General features: G+C 47.7%; 1 protein-coding gene across 1 annotated transcript in view; it reads left to right on the top strand.

The window, feature by feature from the left end:
• The first annotated feature begins 1,728 nt into the window (after positions 1-1,728).
• Positions 1,729-3,118, top strand: part of ptchd4 (patched domain containing 4) — a 74,326-nt gene continuing 72,936 nt past the window's right edge. The window contains exon 1 of the mRNA XM_005752887.1: positions 1,729-2,698. Within this exon, the coding sequence (XP_005752944.1) occupies positions 2,099-2,698 (600 nt within the window). The 5' untranslated portion in view covers positions 1,729-2,098. The remainder of the gene's footprint in view (positions 2,699-3,118) is intronic.

Here is a 3,118-nt window from a genome sequence, read left to right as displayed (position 1 = left end):
TTGGGTCTAACCAGCACGCCACACGGGCACGCCGAATTACTGTGTGTGATCCGCCCGACCGTGACAACGCTACTACACTATATGTGGAGAACATGTGAATATCACACAGAAAAGCCCCAGTCAGATGCGGATTCAAACCCAGGACCTTCTTGAAATAAGGCAACTGCACTAACCACCACACCACCATGCACATGAACTCTATGCTATGGGTTTGCTGTTACAGAAGTAGACATCATATGCTAAGAGTCATAATCAACAGCCTCCTATTAGTATATATATTCTTTTGTTAATAAACAGCCTTTTGTGTGACTGTGTTTTATATGGAGAGAATAGCAACGATCACATCCACGATCACAACTCTACTCAGGTTCCTGTTACTAGATCTCAAAGATTCATGTTTGTTTGAATAAAAAAAAAACACTTCATATTAATTTTCCCATTTTTGTAGTCTAAGTGCCAGTTGGTGCTGGTAAACTATATAATCCTTTTCTGGTTTGTGTACATTTTGTGGGGGGCAGGATATATTGAAAAATAACTAATGTCACTAAGATCTCTGGACAAGTACCAAGGGAAGGTTTGCAGTATATGCTGACTCATGAGTGCCCATATGCACTTGAAGACTTGAGAGTAGGACAGGCCCCATACATTTGGCAGGAATGAACCTCAGATTCTGTGAGTTTGCAGATTGGGATTGCGCCACTGAAGAGCAGGTGCATTCATTGAAATTTGCTGTGACGAGTTCTAATACTGCGCCAAAAAAAAATAATGCCATGGCACCTGCGTCTCATGATTATACACATGGTTTCCTTTGGCACAGATGTCTTGATGCACCAGCATCTACAATATTAAGTCCTTGAGAGATAACTGTCGCCCTAAGATCTGAGATGGCAGGAACTAGCCCAGGTTATTGGCTGGTTGGAAGGTTGGTGGTTTAATTCCTGGCTGTTGCTCCAGGATGCATGCCAAAGCATCCTTTGGCAAGATACTAAACCATCGATTGTAACTGTGTGTGAATGTTAAATATAAAACACTTAGGCATAGAAAAAAGTGCTTTTGTGAATGAGGCATGTTGTTTAAAGAGTGCTTCAGTGGAGTAGAAAAGCCCTACACAGGAACCAATTAATTTACCAAGACAACCTGCCATTTGGTCTTGTTGGACCTTTGCTCCCTTTAGCATGTCTATACCAATTCTAAGAAAAGGATGAATCAAGGTCATTTCTGAGAACTGCAGTCCATGTTAGTGTCCATCCAAATATAAAGATATATCAAGAAATATCTTTATGCACTTCTCAAATGTCCATTTAAATTGTCGAGGATTTTGGCAATATGAATGTGAATAACTGGACAACTTACAAAGACATACTTTAAAAAAAACAAACATCAGGGAGGTCTGTGCTGAATGATCCATTTACACCACCATGCCTGGCCTGCACAAACCACTCAGCGTGAAGCACTGCACAAGTTGGGTTTTCCCCATTCATGAAGCTAACACTGACTCATTTCTCCAAGTGCTGCTGGTCATTCAGCCACCTGCGGGAGCATTTTACAACTATCATGTTGCCTCCCCGGTTCCCAAAAATAACCACGGGTCACCCCTCTCCTCCCTCCCTCCACATCCATCCTTCCTCTTCAACCCCGCCACATGGTTACAGTTAAGTACATAAATCAGGCGCCACCGCTGGTGTGAGAGCTGTAGAGGCAGACAGAAGGCATACACACACATACTCACACACACATGCACATCCCACTGCCGCGGCTCGTAGCTGCTACTGCAGCCGGTGCAGAGCAGGAGACTCGCAGCATTCTCTCCATCACACGCAGGCGGAATGGCTTGAGATCAGACATCGTGGACTCGTCTCGTTCGGCTCACGCACTATGATTTTGTGACTGTCTGAGTATGCGTGCGTGTATGTGCGTGCGCGCGCGCGCGCGCGTTAGCCCGCCTTGCCGCGAATTGCTGCAGTGCTGTTTTCCAGGTGTGCGAGTGTGTGTGAGAGTGTGTAAGCGTGTGTGCATGTAAGAGTGTGTGCATGGTGTTGTAGCCTGGTGTAATTCTCTTACGAATTGTACTAAGCCGGGGAACGGAGTCTGATGTCACATGTGCTTCATCGGAGGAGACGGGGCATCTGCAAGCTGGATTTTGTGGAGGATGCTGCGGCAAGTGATACACAGAGGGCTCAAGGCTTCGTTCTACTGGCTGGGCTTATTCGTTAGCAGACATCCCGTTTTCTTCCTCACCGTCCCTGCGGTGCTCACCATCATTTTCGGATCTACAGTGCTGAGCCGATTCAAGCCGGAGACGGACCTGGAGGTACTGGTCGCCCCGACTCACAGCCTCGCCAAGATCGAGCGGAGTCTCGCTAACAGCTTGTTTCAAATCGACCAGTCAAAGCACAAGCTGTACTCGGATTTGCACACCCCGGGCAGATATGGCAGGCTGATCCTGCTCGCCAAGTCCGGGGGGAACATCCTGGAGCTGGCCGATCAGGTCCTGCAGGTCCACAAGCAGGTGTTGGATCTGCGCGTCAATTACAAGGGATTCAATTTCACGTTCGCGCACCTCTGCGTCTTGAGCCACAGGGACAAGCGCTGCCTACTGGATGATATCATCACCATCTTCGAAGACATCAGGCAGGCTGTGCTTTCCAACAGCACTTTCCACAAGGTGCCCATTAGTTATCCGAACACAACATTAAAGGTGAGGGTTTGTTTTTCTCTCTTTCTCCCTCTCAGCCAGGCCCTTCTCGTGCGCATACACGCTCCCCAAACCCATCTCCATCAGAGCAGCAGCCCCAGCAGTCAGCATGTGAAGCTCTGAGGCTGGCCCTCGGAGCTTGCTATAATTTCTGAATGAACAGAAAACACTTGTATACCAGACTGTAATTTGGGGCTGCACAGTGCCTCATATATCAGCCAGCGAAGGGGAAGCCTCTCCATAACACACACACAGCCGGCTTTTCAGTTTTCACCCTCCCTTTTTGGTGCAGGTGAATTGATTGGCGCATGCTGCTTGCCCTGATCTGCTCCTCCACCTTCACTCACTCACATCACAAACGCACACACACACACACACACACACACACACACACACACACACACACACACACACACACACACA

Source organism: Pundamilia nyererei, unplaced genomic scaffold, assembly GCF_000239375.1.
Source record: "Pundamilia nyererei isolate P.nyererei 1_Seehausen unplaced genomic scaffold, PunNye1.0 scaffold00389, whole genome shotgun sequence".
NCBI classification, from domain to species: domain Eukaryota; kingdom Metazoa; phylum Chordata; class Actinopteri; order Cichliformes; family Cichlidae; genus Pundamilia; species Pundamilia nyererei.
Note: the sequence above shows the minus strand (reverse complement) of the source record. Positions and strands in the feature narration are given on the sequence as shown.